The sequence below is a fragment of the Scyliorhinus torazame genome, chromosome 1 (genome assembly GCF_047496885.1).
Source record: "Scyliorhinus torazame isolate Kashiwa2021f chromosome 1, sScyTor2.1, whole genome shotgun sequence".
NCBI lineage: Eukaryota > Metazoa > Chordata > Chondrichthyes > Carcharhiniformes > Scyliorhinidae > Scyliorhinus > Scyliorhinus torazame.
The window spans coordinates 280,588,715-280,611,921 of NC_092707.1; the positions used below are offsets into that span (position 1 = coordinate 280,588,715).

The 23,207-nt window shown below is 44.6% G+C and overlaps 1 protein-coding gene across 2 annotated transcripts in view; it reads right to left on the bottom strand.

Moving 5' to 3' along the window:
• Positions 1-23,207, bottom strand: part of kif16ba (kinesin family member 16Ba) — a 251,726-nt gene that overhangs the window by 213,001 nt on the left and 15,518 nt on the right. For both annotated transcript variants that reach the window (XM_072506633.1, XM_072506629.1), the window contains exons 2-4: positions 9,606-9,675; positions 5,021-5,134; positions 1,803-1,919 (exon numbers count right to left, since the gene is read on the bottom strand). In XM_072506633.1, the coding sequence (XP_072362734.1) occupies positions 1,803-1,919; positions 5,021-5,134; positions 9,606-9,675 (301 nt within the window). The remainder of the gene's footprint in view (positions 1-1,802; positions 1,920-5,020; positions 5,135-9,605; positions 9,676-23,207) is intronic.

Below are 23,207 nucleotides of genomic sequence, written 5' to 3' on the forward strand. Positions count from 1 at the left end.
ATGTCTAATATCTGTTTGAGTGAAGTCAAGAGATAATAAAAGATTAATTACCACATTAGGAGTACGTCAAGTCCACCAAATAGTGAGAAAAAAGGGTGAGATGTATTGGCAATTTAGAAAAGTTTCAACAACAACTTGTATTTATATAGCACCTTTAATGTAGTAAAACATCCCAAGGCACTTCAAGGGCACACTATAAAACAAAGTATGACTGAGGTACACAAAAATTAGATTAGCTGAGGTAAATTTTAAAAGAGTGTTCTGAAGGAGGAATGCAAGATAGCAAGGTGGAGAGGTATAGTGACAAGTATTCCACAGCATAGGTGCAGGCAACCGGGTGCAGCCAACAATTGTGCAGCAATTAAAATCAGGGATGCTCAAGAGGCCAGAATTAGAGGGGTGCTTATATACCTTGGAGAGTTATGAGGTTGGGGAGGTGCAATAGATGGGGAGAGTTTCCACTGGCAATAGGTTGAAATCATAAAGCAGCCTACTAGAAGACATAAATTGGCGATGATGGGTGGGGTGGAGCGCTTGCAGTGCATTAAGGACTGTTCCTTTACATCACTATGCCGCATATCCAACAAGGAACAATACAGTCCTAGATCTGTAGGTAACAAAGCTGAAAAAACAAAATTGTGACCTGAAGGCAAAGGATAATTTAGGCACAGCACACCCACAACCCAATTAGCTTTGCAATGAAAATAGCAAAGGAAATGAATAATTTTTAATTATTGTCCTTGCCTGGAAGTTAGCCAATAGCAGTGAGATGAAAGATGATGCAGTCCAGATTAATTGTTTGTACAAATTATTTTTAGAATCTGGCAGATTGAGACACTTAGATACAAGATAAGGTGCAGTCTTCTGTATTTCATAGATTTCTTTCTGTATTAATCATTTGGTGCTTGTTTCATTCACAAAGGCTTTGACAAAGCTCCATGGAAGAAATAGGTTGTATGATAACTACAAGGATAACACGGAAAAAGGTTGTAAAATACATAGAATAGAACAAATGAACATTGGAATAGAGTATACAAGAGAAGTGAAAATTAACAGGGTTTTTTACAAATAGTAAGGGAACAGACAAGGGTCGGGTCGGCCATTTTGCACTTGAGAATGACCAAATGAAAGGTGTTTAAACTGTTTTGTACCATTTTACAGAGGGGGATGAACTGTAAAAAGTTACCAAGGAGTTTGTGTAAGAGTCATTAGTGGTGTCATAAGAAAAGGGACAACAGAGAAATAAATCAACCAGTCCACATGAGGATATAAAGTATTAAATGAAATTGGGGGGGGGGGAGCCAAGGGACTGGATGGTGGCAAATGTTATTCCTCTGTTCATGAAATGGGAAAAGAATAAGCTCGGAAATTACAGAACAGTCACGCATCACCTCCATTGAAGGTTAAATCCTAGATCCATAAATCAGTGAACATTTAGCACATTATCTGATTACATGTCTAAATTTAAAGTCAGCAGGGAGTTTTAAAGGCTAAGTCATGCTTGATTGATCTTGTAAAACTTTTTTTCAAAAAGGAAATCCAAATCTACAAAGCGAATGTGGTTTATGTGGATTTTCAGAAATCCAAGTTTAATTTCAATGCATTAAGGTATTCGCATAGAATGGTTTCGTGTTTTTGGCAAGGATCTTTTAGACCAAACCATACAGCACCCGATTACCATTTGGCATGAAAGAGGAGGAGGTCTGGTTCACAGAATTTGCCATGTGTCAACACCATTGACCTTAGGAACTGGAAAAGCAACCCAGTGTACCCAGCCCATACTGCTATCACAAACCTCTTACCGGGTTTCCCATCATTGTATATGATTTGCCAGATCCAGTCTGGCCATAAGCAAATATGCACGCATTGTATCCTTCAAAGGCAGCTTCAAGGACATCAGTGCCAAGATTCTTGAAAACCTACAAGAAAAGAAGCATATTTTCTATATGACAGGGATAGAGCGATGTTTACACTACTTGGCCTCTAGAATAAAGGTTAGTCTAGATAGCTTAATTCTTTCTCAAGTACAAAAGTACTTAATTCTTTGTCAACATGCAAAAATATCTGACAGATCAAGCAATAACGAGATTTCGCCAAAACAGCCAGTTATTAAAGTTCAAGACTCAAGTCAGGGCTACCATGGAGGCAACAGGACCAAATTGCAATTATTGTTACTACAGAAAGTCCTATTGCGCATGTCAGTTGCATTTATCATCTCAGCCTGAGCAGTTTGGGCTATGCTTTTGTTCCTCTCAATTTGTTAAAAGAGGATTGGCAACAGAACCAGAGGCAACGTGAGGAAGTTGTTGCGATGTGGAATGCACTGCCTGAAAGGGTGGTAAAAGCAGAGTCAATCGTAATATTCAATATATGAGTATTACATAAATGTTTGAAGAGATTTCTTTCTAAATGCTATGGGGAAGCAAGGGAGTGGAATAAATTGGAAAATTCTACCAAAGAGCAAGCACAAACATGAATGCTTTTATGGTCTCCTTATTTTTGCTATATTACATGACCTAAAGTAAACCCTTTTCTTTCCTCCACAGAGGCAATGTTTCAGCTCTCAGTAGCAGAAGTATTCTAAAGTAAACCCTTTTCTTTCCTCCACAGGGACAATGTTCCAGCTCTCAGTAGCAGAAGTGTCTACTAGCTAATGCCACCATAGAGCTATAAAGTATCATCACCACTGCTTCATATTTGACATGTCAACAATACCCACCAGGTTTTATAAATAATAAACACCCATCCCAGTCTACATAGCCCCCACCATAACTATCACTACTGACTTGAATATTTGTTGCTGATCTAATGCTGCCTTTGTGAAAAATGTTAAAAAGGAGCTTAAAATAAACAAGAAATTAATCCTTTACATTTTGGAGTTAGGTCACACACACTTCAACTTGCAACACAGGACAGAGTACAGCGATTCAATCACTGTTCTTGTACAGCTGTACCACAATATCTGTCATCAGTATGGCAAGTGGCAGAAAATAACAAATGACCAGGATACTAATTACGGACTGACGATGACGGAAAGCTATACTTTCTCTCCTTTTACTTTGTCAGGCTGAAACTAAATCCTCCACTTCTTTTATTTTCATTTCTTGTTTACCAGCATTCAGCTGTTGTTCCTCCCCATCTTTTTAACCTCCTCAACCCTATTAATTTCCAAGAATTGTGCAGCCCTCTAACACTGGCCTCTTGACAAACCCCCACTTCTTTCATCACACCAGTTTCTGTACGACTGGCATGGCCTTGTAATGTAGGAGTTTTAGTATTCCTTGGCTAATGTAGGTGTTTTAGTATTCCTTGGCTAATAAAGGCATGTGGTTTGCTCCCTGTCCTTTGCTAATCTCATTCAATGTTAATTCCTGTAATCTTGAAAGCCACTTAATTATTTTGGTCACAATACCCCGGATTTTGCGGTTGCAATGAGAGTGAAACTGATGGCATTCTCTATCATTACTCCTCCAAGTCCGACAACTCCTCCAAGGCTGACAGGAGCTTCCAGGGTACAGTTAACCATGGAAATCTTGAAAAGAAGTGGTTCCTTGATCCTTCACAGAGCAGACTATTGAAATCCCCGTAGGTGGCAATCTTTGACAACAGCCAGAGAGCAATTATTTTTTGTTTTTATTTGGGTCACCGATTCTATACTTCCAGAAAATAAATGCAACTTATTTTTCCATGATAGGCTACAATCAAGTAACCAAGCTTATCCAATTACCTGTTGCTGTCAGGCTGTAAAATCTGAGATATCGGCGGCAGCAATAAAAATAGGAAGATCAAAAAGTTTAAAAGGAAATTTGAAGATCTACAACCAATTTTTCTTTTACGATCACAGACTTGGCAGAACGTTTCATTTGGTGAATAGGTGGAGAAGAGTTGCCTACCACTGAAAAAGCATTCAACATGTCTTCTGCAAATGTCCTTAAGCCTATTGTCACACCTTCTCCTTGTAATCCCGTGGTGACAGAAGACAATGGTTTCTACACCCTTTATCATTTCCATAAATTACATGCCAACCACCTCCCCTGCATGGCTGGGGTAGGAATATCAAAGGCAGAATGAGAGAGAAAGCTGGAGAGACAGGAACGTGGCAGTAAGCCTTCTGGCCTTTAAGCGTTAGCTGCCACAGCACTCTAAATCAGGTAGCATAGTGGTGGGAACTCCAGCACTTCCCCACTCGGCAGCACCCCAGGCAAACATCCCAACAAATTAACCTCTGAAATTGCCATCTATTTCCCAAAGATAATGAAACAGAATTCTAGGATGCCTATCCAACTTGAAACTCCAGCATATGGTTCTGACTAGTTGCATAGAATAGGCAGCACGTGCAAGGTCATCTGTATTCATCCTGCATCATGGAATAGTACTTACACCAATTTTTTTTTTTTTAAACATGCAAGGCATCACAACCATCAATTTTGCTTGGACTTTGTTCCAAATTCCTACTTCCCTATGCAAAAAGACATTCTAATCTCTCCTCTCTTTCAAGGTTTTCCAAATGCGTGCTGTATCCTGCAAACCCTTCTTCAGTTCTCTGCCCGAAAGCAGGTCTAACCCACCTTCACCTCAGGGAGGGCAAGGAGGCAGATCCTGAATCTACCCAGCCAGAATGGGGATTAAAGCCCATTCTGTTGGCACCAATCTGAACCACACGAACCAACTGAGTCAACCTGCACCAACCACCCCCAACCAGTGGTTCGGATTTCAGTGCGAACATGCACTTCTACATGCATGTTGCAGCACGCAGTTATGAGTAGTGATGGTAGATTTTCTTTCCATCACAAGGCTGACCAGGAATCTCTCACACTCTTACCGCCTGCCATTGGCATACATTGAAACGTTTGCAGGTTGAACCCACATCTTCTGACTCAGAGGCAGAATCGCTACTCACTGCCACAAGACCTCCATCTTGCAAACTCTATTGATATTAAATAACTTGCATCATGATCCATGCTTCTATTTTTTTATACTGTGTGGGGTAGGGAGATTTAATTACCAAACCAAAACACACCCTTTCCTGGGATACAGATTTGGGACTCCTGCAATCAGCAGACCAGTAAGAATAGTCATACGTAAATGTTTTTAGTCGCTCTCGTCCAGAATCTCCTGAACTTCCTTCTGGGATCTATTGGGAGGAAAGCAAAAATAAAATTTTGAAAATTATCACCCATTAAAATTTGAAAAATTGTTTAGGTTAATTGTACGATTTACAAAAAATATTTGAATACCCTCATTGCTGGCAAACTACATTAACTCATATTTCAGGAATACGGCATGTTAAGGACTTAAGAGCTCACCACATTTAACCTCAACATTTATGTAAACGTCCAAAATTGTTCCATATCCACCCTGAAATTAGCCTATTGTAAGATATTGTACAAATCTACTTTAAATTTAAGAACCGATAAATGTTTTTACATACAATGCAAAATAAAGTGCATTCGTTTTGGATGGAAGCACTGATCACCTCAGTTCAACACTGGCAGTGCAATGGGAACATTACTAGAATGCACCACTCAGTCCAGTGCAATGTTTTATTTTGAACACAAAAGCATTTATGGAAAAGCACGTGCTTACACTGCAGTGAAAATATTTTGACTTTCAATATGAAGAAACTAGGGGATATAAAATGCACCTGGTTTTTAAGCATTGCAAAATTCTAGGTATTTCACAGTTAATATTTTAAACCAATTACTGTGCTAGTATTTTTATATTCCTTGCTCATGTACCTTTCCTTTCTCCTGTATGTTAATTAGTTCATTACTTCACATTACAATTCTCTTTCAGTTTTTTAAAAACTTGTTCATGTAATTTAAGTGTCACTGGCATGACCTGCATGTGTTTACCATTCCTAATTGCCTTTGGGAAGGTGATGGTGAGGTGCCTTCTTGAACCAAAACAGTCCATGTAGTGTAGGTACACCTAGACTGCTGTGAAGAGGGAGAGCTCCAGGATTTTGACCCAGCGTCAGTGAAGGAACAGAGATAAACTGGTATGACACAAGCCATCCTTGTGTGGATTCTCCTAACAAACTAAACACAGGTGCTCGCTGTAAAACCTTTGTAGGCCATCTTTCAAGTACTGTCTTCCTTATTGATTCATCATGGCATGGCAAGTGTTATTGCAAACATGACCCCCAGAAATGCAACAGGTCCTTCAGAACATCAGATGCCAACTTTTTTTTACCATGGGGCCGAGCCAAGGTGGTGGAACTGCTTAATCGGGATTGAGCAAGTGCAGCAGAGGCTGATGTCCCAGGGCCTGGCGATCCAGAAAGCGGTGGGGGAGCATGAGGAGCAGTTGGCCTCATTGGTGTGATACAGGAGTGCCAGAAGAGGCTTAAGGAGAAGGCAGAAGATCTGGAGAATTGCTCCAGAAGGCAAAACCTCAGGATTGTCAGGGTGCCTGAAGGTATGAAGGTGTGGAGGCTGGGGCGTATGTGGTAAGGATGCTGGAGAAATTGATGGGAAAGGGGGCCTTTGACCGGTCCCTGGAGGTCGACTGGGCGCTGATGAGGAGGCCGTAGGCGGGTGAGCCGCCGAGGACGATGGTGTTAAGGCTGCACCGTTATCTGGAAAAGGAGAGGAACGTTCGATGGGTGTGACAAACGAGGACATGTTGCTGGGAAGTGAACGAACTGCGGGTTTACCAGGACCTGGCAGCAGAACTGGTACAGAGAGGGGCAGCACGGTGGCGCAGTGGGTTAGCACTGCGGCCTCACGGCGCTGAGGTCCCAGGTTCGATCCCGGCTCTGGGTCACTGTCAGTGTGGAGTTTGCACATTCTCCCCGTGTTTGAGGGGTTTTGCCACGAAAGATGTGCAAGCTAGGTGGATTGGCCATGCTAAATTGCCCCTTAATTGGAAAAAAATTAATTGGGTATTCTAAATTTATTTAAAAAAAAGAACTGGCAAAGAGGATGGCTAGGTTTAACCGGGTTACGGCTGACCTCTTGAAAAAAGGGGGTGACGTTTGGAGTATTGTACGTGGCCCGCCTGTGGGTGACTTTCCAGAAACAAGAGTATTACTTCGGCACGCCAGAAGAGGCGATGGAGTTTGTGAGCGACAATGGACTGGGAGGACATTGAACTTGAGACTTGTGTGTTCTTTGAAGTTCTTGATTTTTTGGAGAGCAGGTTTTTTTTATGGGGGAAACAACAATGGTGAGTGCACGTTTTGTTACTCTTTAGGGATGTATGGTCGGGTGGGGGGCCACCATGCTAGCTGGGCGGGCTAGTTAACGGGAGTGAAGTGGGGGGTTGCCAGGTGGCAGGTGCAGTAGCGGGGCAATGGGGCTGGTTCTTTCTTTAAGGGTGGGTGGGGGAGGGTTGCTGTCAAGGGTGTGCTTGGTGTGGCGCAGTTGGAAAGGGTTCGATGATGGTGGACATCAGAGGGTGGGCCTGGAGGATCATGGCCGGTGGCTGGCTCAAAAAGGGATATGGCCAGGAAGGTGCGGAATCCTCTACACCTTCAGGGGCTAGGCCGTCGCCAGCGGGGTTGGCGCCACGCCAACCGGCGCCGAAGGGCCTCCGCCGACCGGCGCGGGTTGGCGCAAACGCAGGAGTGCAGCGTGTGCTGGCGTGATCCCAGCGCATGCGCAGGGGGGTTCTTCTCCACGCCGGCCATGGCGGACCGTTACAGCGGCCGGCGCGGAGGGAAAGAGTGCCCCCACGGCACAGGCCTACCCGTGGATTGTTGGGCCCCGATCGCGGGCCAGGCCACTGTGGGGGCACCCCCCGGGGCCAGATCCCCCCGCGGACCCCCCCTGCAGAGCCAGGTCCCGCCGGTACAGACCTGGTTTGATTTACGCCGGCGGGACTGGCCGACAACGGGCGGCCGCTTGGCCCATCGTGGGGCGGAGAGTCGCTGGGGGGTCTGCTGCCAGCGGCCACCGACTGGCGCGGCGCAATTCCCGCCCCCGCCAAAACCCCGGCGCTGGAGAATTCGGCAGACGCCGTCGGGGCGGGATTCAAACCACCCCCCAGCGATTCTCCGACCCTGCGTGGGATCGGAGAATCCCGCCCAGGGCTTTTGGGGAAAGCTTTTGGAAGTGAAGTCTGATCTCTGGGGCGAAATTCTCCACCAACGGCACGATGTCCGTCGACTGGCGCCAAAAACGGCGCCAATCAGACGGGCATCGCGCCGGCCCAAAGGTGCGGAGGGATTTCTGCCCCGCCAGCTGGCGGAAATGGCGTTTGTTGCCCCACCAGCTGGCGCGGAAATGCGGCGCATATGCGGGAGCGTCAGCGGCCGCTGACAGTTTCCCGGCGCATGCGCGGGAGCGTCAGCGGCCGCTGAAAGTTTCCCGCGCATGCACAGTGGGGAGAGTCTCTTCCGCCTCCGCCATGGTGGAGGCCGTGGCGGAGGCGGAAGGGAAAGAGTGCCCCCACGGCACAGGCCCGCCCGCGGATCGGTGGGCCCTGATCGCGGGCCAGGCCACCGTGGGGGCACCCCCCGGGGTCAGATCGCCCCGCGCCCCCCCCCCCAGGACCCCGGAGCTCGCCCACACCGCCTGGTCCCGCCGGTAAATACCAGGTTTGATTTACGCCGGCGGGACAGGCAATTTCTGGGCAGGACTTCGGCCCATCCGGGCCGGAGAATTGAGCGGGGGGTCCCGCCAACCGGCGCGGCCCGATTCCCGCCCCCGCCCAATCTCCGGTACCGGAGACTTTGGCGGGGGCGGGATTCACGGCGGCCAACGGCCATTCTCCGACCCGGCGGGGGGTCGGAGAATGACGCCCCTGATCTGGCAAATGTTGTTTTTCTTGAGAGCACAAGTAAAGGCAGTTTTCGTTCCCAGTAGGAGAGTTTAAAAACAGGAAAGATAATATTTAAAAGCAGAGCAGTCTGTCTGAAGACAAGGAAGAGGCTGAAACGATCCTCTTGAAGCAGCTCTTTGAAGACATCGAGCCAGAGTCTGAAGGGGTTCCAACCAGAGCCAGAATATGTTCTATACCACAAGTATTGCTCTATGCCCTGGTCATTTTAAGCTTGTTTAAGAACTGCATGTTTCTTTTTTTGTTGTTCAATGGGAAATTGTATAGTTGTGTTAAGGGGTGATTGTAAGCTGTTCTTTTCGGGTGTGAAGTCAAAAGTTTAATATTGTATTCAGAATAAAGGTTTGCTTTACAAATAACAATGCCCTATTTTTTCCTGCAATCACTCCTGGAGCGAAAACATTCTTTCTGCACAGTCTTAAAATTAACTAAAATACTAGGATTTTGGTCCAGTATCCTAGCCACTGTTGGGAGTCTGGACTGGGATCGTACCAACTGACCAACCATGTTGTGGGCAGAAGATAGTGCTGGTGCATGGTTATATATTATATACACATATATAATATATATATATGGTGAGCAGTAGTGACCAGAATGCTACTTGCGAGGAGCTAGTGGTACTTGCTGTCTCCATCACAAAGTGTCAAGCTCATGATGGGCTGTTGTCCTAGTAACCACCCTCTCTGGGTCAGGGCCTGTGAGAGAAAGAGGCAGCATTTAAAAGGGGTGGGAGTAGGTGAGAGAATGAAAGAATTAAGATCCCCTTTGAGGTCAAATGGTACTGACTAAAAGTGAGTTGATGTTATTCTAAAATGCGATACCTTTAAGTTTGTGATTGTTGTTTTGTTTCCATCCATTTGTATGATGAACTTCGCATCTAAATTCTTTTCTCTGCACAAAAATAAAGATATTCATTCATTAATAAAATTACATTAAAATAACTTGCAATCTAGTAGGATGTAGAAAATCAGCAATATCAGTTTTATTTATAAATATTACAAGACGCAAAGAAATAATTAAGATGTTCGACTTCATACCAATTTTACAGTAACTACTTTCTTCCTGCAGAGTTTCATCTTATCATTTTTGTTCAAATGGAGAGAAATAGGGGCAGCACGATGGCGCAGTGGTCGGCACTGCATACCTCATGGCGCCGAGGTCCCAGGTTCGATCCCGGCTCTGGGTCACCGTCCATGTGGAGTTTGCACATTCTCCCAGTGTTGCGTGGATTTCGTCCCCGCAACCCAAAGATGTGCAGGGTAGGTCAATTAATTGGAAAATGAATTGGGTACTCTAAATTTATTTTTTTAAATGGAGACAAATAAAATAAGAATATTAATAGTCTCCACTTGCCTGGATGAGTACAGCTCCAGCAACAATCAAGAAGCTCAACAGGATAAAGCAGCCCACATGATTGCCACACCTTCCAAGACAATAAATATTAATTTGCTCCACAATGCACCGTGGCAATAGTGTGCACCATCTACAAGAAGGAACTCACCAAGGCTCCTTCACCAGCACCTTCCAACAACCTCTACCATGTAGAAGGACAAAGGCAGCAGACATATGGGAACACCACCACCTGCAAGTTTCCTTCCAAGCCAGTCACTATCCTGACTTGGAAATATATAATCGTTCCTTCTCGGTCACTGGGTCAAAATCCTGGAATTCCCTCCCTAATAGCACTGGGTGTGCCTACACCACACAGGCTGCAACAGTTCAAGGCGGCAGCTCACCACCAACTTCTCAATTAGGGATGGGTAATAAATCCTTCGTAGTCAGCGACACTCATATCCCATGAATGAATACATTTTAAAATGTAGAGGAAGCCTTACTTGGCAATTGTTTTTTTTTTGCACCTTTTGGAATAGTCATCACTTCTACTCACTCCCTCCGGAAAACAATTGGTTTCTTCAAAGCAAGCCTTTTATTTTCACTATTTATACTCTGTCAACAGTCACAAGTCACAATGCTTGCTCACTATTCTTGTACATTTGCCTGTGGTTTCTGAAAAAAATCATCACTATTTCCAAATCTGCCTGGCTCTATTCCCAAAATCTAGAGTTTAGGTAGAGGTGGGGAATGAAAGGGGAGGTAAAAGATTTCCAACAGATGCAGTTATGGCATCGCAGCAGCTCCCACTAATCCTGCCAACAGCACATTATCCATACTCATCGAGCTACATAAACAGAAGGCGGCATCAAAAGACCACCTAAAATGTTACCAGTGAGGAATTTGTTGAACTACAGCATTTAGATCTATATCATAGTTGATGCTAATGTATACAGACAACACAGATAGCTCGCATTTATTAATAAATCCCTTCAATTACCTTTAATAGACCACATTAACATACTAGTTACCACTATGCTAATGCTTTAAATCTTGAAACAGTGCAGCACACTCACAGCAGCCAACTGGGTGCTACAAAGGCAAAAAGCAATTATTACTTTGAATCCCAATTTAGCAATTATCTGAGACAATTTCAAAATCCTATTGCAATAGCCATTTGATTAACGTCTGTAGCAGAAAAATAATTTAAAATGCTGTAGAGCTATGAAAACGGACTGGCTTCTCTTCAGTGACACTGACATCAGCTGTCACTCAGACAAGCTTGGCTCTTGAATGTGGCTGGTAATGGATGTACAGGGGTGTGTCCTTGTTTAATTTTTTTTGATAAATTTAGTGCAAAAATATAATTTTAGGTAACAGAAACGTGCAAATCCCATTACAGTCAATTATTTTGAGCCAGCTGTGATTCTGAATCTACCCACTTGGAAGCCAGTTTGGGAGTAAGTTGGTTGGATGGTGAGCATTGCAGTGACTGTTTCTGCTTCACGCTCCAGAAGGCAGAATTATGCAATACAAGTAAATTTATAAGTACCGGCAAGCACAAGTCCAACATTTTGGACTGACTCACAAATCATCCAATAGAACTGAAAATGTTACATTTGCACTGCACCATTCACACCCCCAAGACATCTTAATAAAGCAATTTTGAAGTCTAGTCCGTTCTAATGTAGGAATTGTGACAACCAATTTGAGTACAGAAAAGGGCAACTAGGGATGGGCAATAATGCTAGCCAGCGATGCCCACATAATAATAATAATCTTTATTAGTATCACAAGTATGCTTACATTAACAATGCAATGAAGGGTGCAGCATGGTGGCGCAGTGGTTAGTGCTTCTGCCTCATGGCACCAAGGTCCCAGGTTCGATCCCGGCTCTGGATCACTGCCGTGTAGAGTTTGCACATTCTCCCCGTGTTTGCGTGGGACTCGCCCCCACAACCCAAAAGATGTGCAGGCTAGGTGAATTGGCCATATCTTTTTATTAAAACAGTAAAAAATATATACACGGCCAAACGGTACAAACACTAATTTTGTGTTGGAGAAGCAGGGTAGCCTCCCTCAGCACCAATGTACAGGGAGGGGAGGGTGGATACTCTGATTATTAAAACAGTTCACAACACGAGACTCAGTGAAAGAGCGCGAGGCGTGCGGCAGAGACTCAGTGAAAGAGCGCGAGGAGAGCGGTGGAGACACAGGGTAAAAGAGCATGAGGTGAGCGGCGGGGACACAGTGAAAGAACGCGAGGAGAGCTGCGGGGACACAGGATAAAAGAGCACGAGGAGAGCAGCGGGGACACACGATAAAAGAGCGCGAGGAGAGCGGTGGGGACACAGGGTAAAAGAGCGCGAGGAGAGCGGCGGGGACACAGTTGCCGGAGAAGCGGCCTTCAGATTTTCGGCGGGAGCAGCGGCCAGGGGTCTGTCGGGAAGATAAGTTTTCCTCTTTAAAAACTTACCTTGAAGAGTGACATCACAGCAAAGCAGTGACCTGATTGGCTGGTAAGGAAAGTGCTCCAAATAGCAGTAGCTGGGGGAAATTTAACTCTTCGTGTATTGGCAAGTACGGTGATTGGTAAATAAAATCTTTATTCCTTTCACTTATTCATTATTTGATATTATATTTGTAATCAGTTAAGGTTAAGTGTAAAAATGGCAGGCGATCCCAGACCAGTGTTATGCTCCTCATGCTCAATGTGGGAGTTCAGGGACGCGGCCTATGCCCCTGACTCCTTCATGTGCGGGAAATGTTTCCAGCTGCAGCTCCCGTTAGACCGCATGACGGCTCTGGAGCTGCGGATGGACCCCTTTGGAGCATCCACAATGCTGAGGAGGTCGTGGATAGCACGTTCAGTGAGTTGGTCACAACGCAGATTAAGATTGGCGAAGGAGACAGGGAATGGGTGACCAAAAGGCAAAGAAAGAGTAGGAAGGGAGTGCAGGTGCCCCCTGCGGTCATCTCCCTCCAAAACAGGTATACCGTTTTGGATACTGTTGGGGGAGATGACTTACCAGGAGGAGGCAGTAGTAGCCAGGCTCATGGCACCGTGGCTGGCTCTGCTGCACAGTAGGGCGGGAAAATTACTGGCAGGGCTTTAGTCATAGAGGATTCAATCGTAAGGGGAGTAGACAGGCGTTTCTGTGGTCAAAAACGAGACTCCTGAATGGTATGTTGCCTCTCGGGTGCACAAGTCAGGGATGTCTCAGATCGGCTGCAGGACATACTGAAGGGGAGGGTGAACAGCCAGTTGTCGTGGTGCACATAGGCACCAACAATATAGGTAAAAAACGGGATGAGGTCCGACAATCAGAATTTAGGGAATTAGGAGATAAGTTAAAAAGTAGGACCTCAAAAGGTAGAAATCTCAGGATTGCTACCAGTGCCACGAGATAGTCAGAGTAGAGTCAAGAATAGTCAGAATGAATACGATGGTGAGAGATGGTGCAGGAGGGAAGGGTTCAAATTTTTGGGACATTGGAATCGGTTCTGGGGGCGGTGGGACCATTACAAATCGGATGGTCTACGTCTGGGCAGGACTGGAACCAATGTCCGAGAGGGTGCTTTTGCTAACACTGTTGGGGAGGTTTTAAACTAATGTGGTGGGGGATGGGAACCAGATTAGGAAGTTAGAGGTCAATAAAGAGGCAGCAACTAAAGCCAGTAAGGTACGAGATAATAAACTCAATGTGACTAAGGGGAAGAGTAGACAGGGAAGAGATGATGAACGCAAAGGGACAGGTGGTCTGAGGTGCATTTGTGTCAATGCGAGAAGTGTAGCAGGTAAGGCAGATGAATTTAGGGCTTGGGTTACTCCCTGGGAATATGATGTTATTGGGATTACTGAGACTTGGTTGAGGGAAGGGCAAGACTGGCAACTAAATATACCAGGGTATAGATGCTTCAGGAGGAATAGAGAGGGAGGTAAAAAAGGGATGGAGGAGTTGGATTACTGGTCAGAGATGATATCACAGCTGTGATTAAGCAGGATTCGAGCACAGAGACAATATGGGTAGAGCTAAGAAACAGGAAGGGTGCAGTAACACTGTTGGGACTTTACTACAGGCCTCCCAAAAGCGAGCGTGAAGAATGGGTACACATATGTAGACAGATTATAGAAAAATGTAGGAGCAATAGGGTGGTCGTGATGGGAGATTTTAACTCCCCCAACATTGAATGGGACTCATGTAGTGTTGGAGGCGTAGATGGAGCAGAATTTGTAAGGAGCATCCAGGAGAGTTTTTTAGAGCAGTATGTAATTAGTCCAACTCGGGAAGGGGCCATACTGGACCTGGTATTGGGGAATGATCCCAGCCAGGTGGTTGAAGTTTCAGTCGATGATTACTTTGGGAATAGCGATCACAATTCCGTAAGTTTTAGGATACTCATGGACAAAGACGAGAGTGGTCCTAAAGGAAGAGTGCTAAATTGGGGAAAGGCCAAGTATAACTAAATTCGGCAGGAGCTAGGGAATGTGGATTGGGAGCAGCTGTTTAAGGGTAAATCCACATTTCAAGTCTTTTAAGGAAAGGTTGATTAGAGTGCAGGACAGACATGTCCCTGTGAAAATGAGGGATAGAAATGGCAAGATTAGGGAACCATGGATAACGGGTGGAATTGTGAGACTAGCTAAGATGAAAATGGAAGCATACATAAGATCTAGGCGGCTTAAAACTGATGAAGCTTTGGAGGAATATCGGGAAAGTAGGATAAATCTCAAACGCGCAATAAAGAGGGCTAAAAGAGGTCATGAAATATCTTCGGCTAACAGGGTTAAAGAAAATCCCAAAGCCTTTTATTCATATATAAGGAGCAAGAGGGTAACTAGAGAAAGGATTGGCCTACTCAAAGATAAAAGAGGGAATTTATGCGTGGAGTCAGAGGAAATGGGTGAGATTCTTAATGAGTACTTTGCATCGGTATTCACCAAGGAGAGGGACATGATGGATGTTGAGGCTCGGGATGGATATTTAAATACTCTAGGTCAAGTCGGCATAAGGAAGGGGGACGTTTTGGGTATTCTAAAAGGCATTAAAGTGGACAAGTCCCCAGGTCCAGATCGGATCTATCCCAGGTTACTGAGGGAAGCGAGGGACAAAATAGCTGGGGCCTTAACAAATATCTTTGCAGCATCCTTGAGCATGGGTGAGGTCCCGGAGGACTGGAGAATTGCTAATGTTGTCCCTTTGTTTAAGAAGGGTAGCAGGGATAATCCAGGGAATTATAGACCTGTGAGCTCGACGTCAGTAGTAGGCAAACTGTTGGAGAAGATACTGAGGGATAGGATCTATTCACATTTGGAAGAAAATAGACTTATCAGCGATAGGCAGCATGGTTTTGTGCAGGGAAGGTCACATCTTACAAACCTAATAGAATTCTTTGAGGAAGTGACAAAGTTAATTGATGAGGGAGGGACTGTAGATGTCATATACATGGACTTCAGTAAGGCCTTTGATAAAGTTTCCTATGGCAGGGTGATGGAAAAAGTGAAGTCGTATGGGGTTCAGGGTGTACTAGCTAGATGGATAAAGAACTGGCTGGGCAATAGGAGACAGAGAGTAGTGGTGGAAGGGAGTGTCTCAAAATGGAGAAAGGTGACTAGTGGTGTTCCACAGGGATCCGTGCTCGGACCACTGTTGTTTGTGATATACATAAATGATCTGGACAAAGGTATAGGTGGTCTGATTAGCAAGTTTGCAGATGATCCTAAGAATGGTGGAGTTGCAGATAGCGAGGAGGACTGTCAGAGAATAAAGCAAAATATAGATAGATTGGAGAGTTGGGCAGAGAAATGGCAGATGGAGTTCAATCCAGGCAAATGCGAGGTGATGCATTTTGGAAGATCTAATTCAAGAGCGGACTATACGGTCAATGGAAGAGTCCTGGGGAAAATTGATGTACAGAGAGATCTGGGAGTTCAGGTCCATTGTACCCTGAAGGTGGCAACGCAGGTCGATAGAGTGGTCAAGAAGGCATACAGCATGCTTGCCTTCATCGGACGGGGTATTGAGTACAAGAGTCGGCAGGTCATGTTACAGTTGTATAGGACTTTGGTTAGGCCACATTTGGAATACTGCATGCAATTCTGGTCGCCACATTACCAGAAGGATGTGGATGCTTTAGAGCGGGTGCAGAGGAGGTTCACCAGGATGTTGCCTGGTATGGAGGGTGCTAGCTATGAAGAAAGGTTGAGTAGATTAGGATTGTTTTCGTTGGAAAGACGGAGGTTGAGGGGGGACCTGATTGAGGTCTACAAGTTTATGTGAGGTATGGACAGGGTGGATAGCAACAAGCTTTCTCCAAGAGTGGGGGTGTCAATTACAAGGGGTCACGATTTCAAGGTGAGAGGGGGAAAGTTAAAGGGAGATGTGCGTGGGTTTTCTTTTTTACACAGAGGGTGGTGGGTGCCTGGAACGCTTTGCCAGTGGAGGTGGTAGAAGCGGGCACGATAGCATCATTCAAGATGCATCTAGACAGATATATGAACGGGCTGGGAACAGAGGGAAGTAGATCCTTGGAAAATAGAAGACAGGTTTAGATAAAGGATCTGGATCGGCGCAGGCTGGGAGGGCCGAAGGGCCTGTTCCTGTGCTGTAATTTTGTTTGTTCTTTGTTTCTACAAAAAACAAATGGTACAAGCACTAAACTTTGCGCTGGAGGGACCAGATATCCTCGCCTCTGTCTGCTAAATTGCCCCTTAATTGGAAAAAGTGAATTGGGTACTCTAAATTTATTTTTTAAAAGTAATGCAATTAAGTTATTATGAAAATCTGTAAACGTATAAGAAAAATAGCAACGTGTGATGTTGAACAGATAATCTTCTTGATGGGTAAGAGATAAAAATTTAAAATATTATCTCCAGCCCTGGGGTGTTTGGTTATAGATGCGATCCTCATTAGCTTCCTCTGAAACTTGTACACCCCCAGGTGGCATTTACATTACACTTCGCAAAGATTCCTGCACCGTATGTTGTGGTTCTTCAGTTTGAGGAAGTTACAGTCCCTAACATTATACAGTCACTATATCGTTTCCGGTAAAATTCTGCAACAGTTAATCTATTTCCTGGCTACTTGTTCAGAAAACGTGCATTAGAAACCATCTGGGTCATTCATGTGATGCCCATCAAGGCACTAGAATCTCTATCCAACAAGCACACAGTGATTAGCACTGTTGCTTCACAGCTCCAGGGTCCCAGGTTTGATTCCCGGTTTGGGTCACTGTATGTGTGGAGTCTGCACATTCTCCCAGTGTCTGCGTGGGTTCTCCCGGGTGTTCCGTTTTCCTCCCACAAGTCCCAAAAGACGTGCTGTTAGAAAATTTGGACATTCTGAATTCTCCCTCTGTGTATCCAAACAGGCGCTGGAATGTGGCGACTAGGGGATTTTCACAATAACTTCATTGGAGTGTTAATGTAAGCCTACTTATGACAATAAAGATTATTATTATTATGGGAGCACTGTTTGAACATTGACTCACTCCAGATCTGCCAAAACTACAGTCATTATGAAAGTCACATAAACTGTATCAAAACTCAATGCTAAATTTACTCCATGCTCACTCTGCATCAAGCTACTTTACTTTGCCAGTATCGGCAAGGGAGAAGAAGCAATGCAAAACAAAGCAGTTCTATTTTAATAATAATCTTTATTATTGTCACAAGTAGGCTTGCATTAACACTGCAATGAAGTGACTGTGAAAAGACCCTAGTCACCACATTCTGGCACCTGTTCAGGTAGAATTCAAAATGTCCCAATTACCTAACAGCACGTCTTTTGGGACTTGTGGGAGGAAACCGGAGCACCTGGAGGAAACCCACAGACACAGGGAGAACGTGCAGACTCCGCACAGAAAGTGACCCAAGCCGGAAATCGAACTTGGGACCCTGGCACTGTGAAGCAACAGTGCTAACCATTGTGCTACCGTGCAGCCCTTCATGAGCAAATTACATATTTCTGTGTGTAATCCTAACCATCTCAAATTGCTGATGGCATTAAAACTTTTTTAGGGCATAACAGCCATCACATTACATATATTTGGGAGCACAACATATGAATTCCCTTTTCCCAGGACACAAAGGGTTAGGTTGTATTCCTCCAGCGTGTGGAAAGTGGGGATGCAAAATGACAAAATTTGTCATGTTAATTTAACACGCTGGAATTTCTGCTGGCTTAGCTAAAGAACGACCTTGAGTGACTTGCCTCATTCAACAGTAATAGCAGATGACAGCAGAAATTGCACAAGAATTATAGAAAGAACCCAAAATATCAATTTCCCAATGCTTATACGAACATTCATATTTTCCTCACCCAAATGATCACTTGCATTAGTATAATCATTGAAAAAAACGGCAATGAGAATGAGGGCAATAAAAGCAGCTCTTTAAAAAATTACATTTGCTAAACTGATTATGTATTCTGTGCCAGAGTCACACTTAAAGATGTGTCAAGGAGCTCATTTGGCACTTTGCCTAAGCAAACTTTAGTGCACAAGCTTTGATTCCACACCATTAAACTTATGTTGTGTAAAGTAGGCATCAAGATTCTCTTTTCAGCTTCATTTCAGTGTCATGAGCTCTGGCTCAGGATTTAGACTACATTGCCGCATTAACTGCAGCTTTCTTATGAAGAAAGACTACTGTGCAAACTTAGTGCTTAGGATTTCAAATCAGGTGAAGAAAAATGGTATTATATGCAGGGTCACGACTTCAGTGACTGAAAAGGTCATAACCAATGGGTATTACGTGGAACTTTCATTAATATTCTGGGAATCATTATTCTATGATTCAGAAACCGTAATCAGTTGTCTTGAGCATCAAGTTAGTTAGTTATATCCAGAGCTAAAAGTATGGATAAAGTTTCAATCATCCAGCAATCAAGGTGGTACTTTGCCATTGAGAGAGATGCATAGTGCAAATCTGGCACACATGAATTAAAATGCCTATAAACTGCATGCAGATTACCGATGACACATTTATAAAGCAGTTCAGGGAAGCTTTTTGGGGTATGTGACAAAATATATCTCCAGGTTATTCATTACAGAATAAGTGGTGAAGTGAAAGTCATTTGATGCATGTGAAGCTTCTTTTTAATGCCAGCAAATTTATGGAATAAAGATCCAATATACAAATCCAGAACCAACGTTCAAGACTGATTAATGCTTTGCACAAAGCAAGAGTCGCAAATCCCCTAAATTGGATAGCTCTTTCAAAGACTTAGCACAGGGACAATGGCCTTCTGTCACCGTAAGATTCTACAATCAAGTCCCAGTTATGAGGAATAAATATATTACACAATTGTTTCTGTATTTTTCTTTGCTAGATCATTCAGAAATTCATTCTACGGCCTTGCTCTCTTCCCGTTAGTTATTGTTTCTTTCTTTGCCTCCAATATTCATCTTTTCTGCAGTCCATTGGCCACATTTATTCTGTAATCACATTTACTCACTTTCATCCCATGTCCTTTCAACTGAGTCCTCTATCCACCTATTCAATCTAATCCTGAATGTTTCTGCTCAGCCCCTAATCCCATGAAATGAATCCAGTGCCTCAAAATCTGTAAGGAAGCATTGCCTGCTCCCTGCTGCAAATATTTTGTTTGCAATCTTGTTTCTGTGGACCTGAAAACTGTTGGAAACAATCCTGTTTCTATATACTTCATTCTATTCTAATTCTGAACACTTGCATTGTGGGTGCTGTGGAGCAGGGTGGGTGCTGTGGAGCAGGGTGGGTGCTGTGGAGCAGGGTGGGTGCTGTGGAGCAGGGTGGGTGCTGTGGAGCAGGGTGGATGCTGTGGGGATGTTTCCCCTCAAGGGAGCACCTAGAACTGGGGGACACAGTTTCAAAACAAGGGATCCCCTATTTAAGATGGAAATGAGGAGGAATTTCTTCTCTCAGGAGGTAGCATTTTGAATTCTCTTCCACAGAGAGCAGTAGAGGCCAAGTCGTTGACTATGTTCAAGGCTGATTTAGACAGATTTTTTGATTGATAAGAGTCAAGGGTTAGGAGGCAGGCGCAGAGGAAAGTGGAGTTCAGGTTACAATCAGATCTGCCATAATCCAGTTGAATGGCAGTGCAGGCTCAAAAGGTCAAATGGCCGACTCACTCCTGCTCCTATTTCCTATGTTCTTAAACTTTAATATCCTCCCTACAACATAGAGCCAATACTGCATACTGTATTCTAAGACTGGAATTTTTACAAGGGTTCAGCATCAGATCTTGACTTCTAGATTCTCCAGAAAGATAAAATCAAATCCCAAAAACCCTTAATATTAAGTGAACACGTACCTTAAACTCTCAGCACAATTCTGTTTTTAGATTAGACACCAGTTAAATTGGCACGGGTGCAGGGCACCGTTTAGTAATAGGGGCTAGAGCACAAATCTGTAGTTGTCACACTAAACACCTGTGCACAATATTACAACTTGCCTTGGTGCTTCATCAGAAGGGTGTGACGGGTGGGCTGGTCTAGGCTGGCTGCAGAAAGGACGTGGGTGGGGGGGGGGGGGCAACTGTCGGATATTGGGGGTGGGCTTGACTCAGGGACCGCAGTTCAGCCAGTGCACAACACTCGTGTCCCATCCCCCACCCACACCGCCCCCCACCACCGCCACCCAAGGGATTCGATGGGACCATGTGATGGAATGGTCAGCTCGCCTGCAGGGATCACCCAGGAGGACGATGGAAAGTGTTAATGTAGGCAGAAGTAGGCGTTGTCAAAGGATGCGGAGCACCATTGATCATCGCAGAGTGGGTTGCCATCATCCTCCATCCCATGGGGCAGTCCCACTGTAATGCCACTGTAACCCCCCCCCCCCCGTAGTGCAGCAGGTATATATCACAGAGCACAGGCAGTGGGGGTGGGGGGGGGGGTTGCGGTGTGGGTGAAGGATCACAAGCTTCACTAACTCATGGATGCCAACACCCCTCCAGTTCCTCCCTCCCTTTCATTCCAACCTCATCTCTTCCTCAAGTCTCTCCTCTTGCCGTGTATTCATGATACCTTTTGGCATTCCTCTCTCTGACTCGGAATGTTCCATTCTTAGCAAAAACCTTGGCGCATCCCACCTCACTTAATTGCAAGTTGGGTACAAACTACTTCTTTTACCAGGTATCTCCCCTTCAACCATTTAATGGATCCCGTCACGTGTCTGTGACATTCTCCCTCCACCTCAACCCCTCCCTCAGACCCTCTTGATCTTTTCAATGTGAACTGCTGGCATATGCATGACATCAGCCATGCCATTTCTCTCTTCCTCTCACACACTCTACCCAGTCTTCCTCTGAACTTGCTGCCAATCCATTCACTCAGGTCCAACTCTAATATTTTCAAATCCACTGACAAGAGTGGAGCTCTTCTTGTCTGGTGTACGACCCTCCACATTGCAGAAGTCAAATGCCAACTCTCAACCACTTCCTATTACCACCTAGACCATGGCCCGTTACCGAACATCAAGCCATTGTATCCAAGACTGTCACTAGCCTTATCGCCGCTGGAGATCTTCCCCCTACAGTTTTCAACCTCATAGTACACCAACCCCAAACAGCCAGCTTCTACCTCCTTCCCAAAAATCGATAAAGAAGACTGCCTTGGTCGACCCACTGTTTCAACATGTTTCACACCACTGAATGCATTTCTTCCTATCGCGATTCCATTTTTTTTCTCGACTTGTCCAGTCTCTTCCTGCCAACATCTGCAGTTCTGATGAAAAGTCATCGAACTGAAACATTAACACAAATTTCTTGTTTCCAATCTACTTAAAATGAGTTGAGTACCAAATCCAACAGAATCAACAGCAACTTTAAAATTGGTTGGTGCCACTAAAGCAGAAAAAGTACAAAGAACAAAGAAAAGTACAGCACAGGAACAGGCCTTTCGGCCCTCCAAGCCCGTGCCGACCATGCTGCCCGTCTCAACTAAAATCTTCTACACTTCCGGGATCCGTATCCCTCTATTCCCATCCTATTCATGTATTTGTCAAGGTGCCCCTTAAATGTCACTATCGTCCCTGCTTCCACCACCTCCTCCGGCAGCGGGTTCCAGGCACCCACTACCCTCTGTGTAAAAAACTTGCCTCGTCCATCTCCTAAAGAACAAAGAAAATGGCCATCAATAAACTTTTAATCCCAGATATTTTTATTGAGTTTAAATTCCACCATCTGCCGTGGTGGGATTTGAACCCAGGTCCCCAGATCATGACCCTGAATCAAATACAGGATCCAATTCTAAAGGGGATGAAGGAACATAAAAGATTCAGGTGGTTTATATGCACAAATCATTGAAGGTGGCAGGGCAGGTTGAAAAGACAGTTAAATAGGTATCCAAAGAGTACAAAAACAAGGAAGCCATGTTAAACTTGTTTGGCCCTAACTGGGGTACTGTGTCCAATTTTGGTCACAATAGGAAGGATGGCAATACATTAGAGACGGTGCAGTAAAGATTCACAACAATGGTGCCAGGGATGAGGAACTTCAGTTATGTGGATAGATTGGCAAAGCTTCGGTTGTTCTCTGACAAGAGAAGATCGAGAGGAGATTTGAGAGGAGTTCAACATCACAAGGGGTTGGGACAGCGCAGAGGGAGAAATTGTTCCCATGCGTGGAAGGATTGAGAACCAGGGAACATAAGTTTAAAGTGATTGTCAAAAGAAGTAAAGGTGACGGTGGAGGCAGATTCAATCATGGCTTTCAAAAGAGAATTAAATAAGCACAGGAAGGGAAAGATTTTCAGGGTATTGGGGGGGAAAAGAGAGTAAGTGGGATAGATATTTTTTCTGAGCTACAAAGGCTCAATGGACCAAATGGCCTCCTTCTGTCCTTGCAAAGATTTAATTACCACTCAAAGCTATTGCTGACAATGTAAATTGCACTTTTGTTGCATATTTATGATGCACATCTCATTCAACTCATGAAACTCAAATCAGCACAAGGGACTGGAAGCTAGGGGCAACTACAGTGGACATGCCACTTGCAGTGTGTAACTGTAATGAGGCACCTGAGAAAGCTGCTAGAATCTAGCATTAACAGCAGAATACAAATCTGCAGAAGTTATGTTTAAAGTTTTAGAATATATTAGCCAGA